The sequence below is a fragment of the Branchiostoma belcheri genome, unplaced genomic scaffold (assembly GCF_001625305.1).
Source record: "Branchiostoma belcheri isolate BF01 breed outbred unplaced genomic scaffold, Haploidv18h27 scaffold96, whole genome shotgun sequence".
Lineage (NCBI taxonomy): Eukaryota > Metazoa > Chordata > Leptocardii > Amphioxiformes > Branchiostomatidae > Branchiostoma > Branchiostoma belcheri.
Genome location: NW_017804642.1, coordinates 544,145 through 545,406, shown reverse-complemented (window position 1 = coordinate 545,406; position 1,262 = coordinate 544,145). Strand labels below are relative to the sequence as shown.

The 1,262-nt window shown below is 45.6% G+C and overlaps 1 protein-coding gene across 1 annotated transcript in view; it reads right to left on the bottom strand.

Annotated features, from left to right (window-relative positions):
* The window catches only part of LOC109461796 (nucleolar MIF4G domain-containing protein 1-like), a 17,966-nt gene that overhangs the window by 3,383 nt on the left and 13,321 nt on the right, over positions 1-1,262 (bottom strand). The window contains exon 14 of the mRNA XM_019758197.1: positions 457-621. Coding sequence (XP_019613756.1) covers positions 457-621 — 165 coding nt within the window. The remainder of the gene's footprint in view (positions 1-456; positions 622-1,262) is intronic.

The following is a 1,262-nucleotide window of genomic DNA, read 5'->3' as shown; positions in this document are numbered from 1 at the left end:
CATCTCTTAACCATGGGCAAAAACATCTGGAACCACTTATAAAAACCACCCCGTATCTGCATGAACTTTTTTGAACCCCACTGCTATTCCAAACAACGCGTTTTTCTGGACCATTCCAATTCGCCTCGTAATTGTAGGGGTGCGTCTGCGATATTACATTGACCGCGAAAGCAGCAACGGCAAAAATACACATTCGTGCATCAACACGGGCATGCCCGCAGACGGCGTATAAAATTGCGTGCCGATTACACAAAGAGAACCCAGTGTTTTGACTGCGAACATGAAAAATCAGCCGATTACAACACTCCGTCCGGAGGTCCTGACCTCCTTCACGGAGTAACAAGACTTCCCAAAAAACAGGCTGGGACAGTTCATCCTCACTTCGGGACAATTGAAATTTTTTTTGGGACAGTGCTGGGACAATAGGAAGAAAAGTTAATTTTGAGGCCTGCTCACCATGAAGCGCCTGTCGAAGTCACAGAACTTCTGTGCCAGGTAGGAGTAGTAGGGGTTGTACCCCCGTTCCTGCATGGTACAGTCCAGCAGCACGTGGATGACCTCAGGTTCCTGGGATTTCTTCAGCTGCAGCTGCAGCAGCTTCTCAAAGGCATCCAGGTAGTCCTGGGGACAGGTGGGGAGTTGGGTCAGTCTGTCACAGCAGGCAAAGTGCTACTTTATCAAACTTGAAACATTTTCATGACAGGAAAACTCTTAATTTCCAAGCAGATCATTTGGTGGCTGCGAAGACAGTATCAAATTGGCCAGGCTGTATCCATTTGAAATCGCTGGTCTAAAAAAAAGATACTAGTAACAGTTACAAGAAAGCCCAATAAAAATGCCCAAAACATAAAAAATAAGCCCAAAACCTAAACCTCTGCTTGGACAAGTTGAAGATGTACAATGTAGATTACTCTCATGTTGTTCACTGGAGCTTAATCATTAGCCTGAGGCTATTGACAGGATCGTCCTGTCAACAGCAGGAAATACTGCACTGCTGACAGGATCGTCCTGTCAATAGCAGAAAATACTGCACTGCTGACAGGACGATCCTGTCAATAGCAGAAAATATTGCACTGCTGACAGGACGATCCTGTCAATAACAGGAAATACTGCATTGCTGACAGGATCGTCCTGTCAGCAGTGCCATTTTTGACACTGTTGACAGGACGATCCTGTCAGCAGTGCAATATTTTCTGCTATTGACAGGACGATCCTGTCAGCAGTGCAATATTTTCTGCTATTGACAGGACGATCCTGTCAAT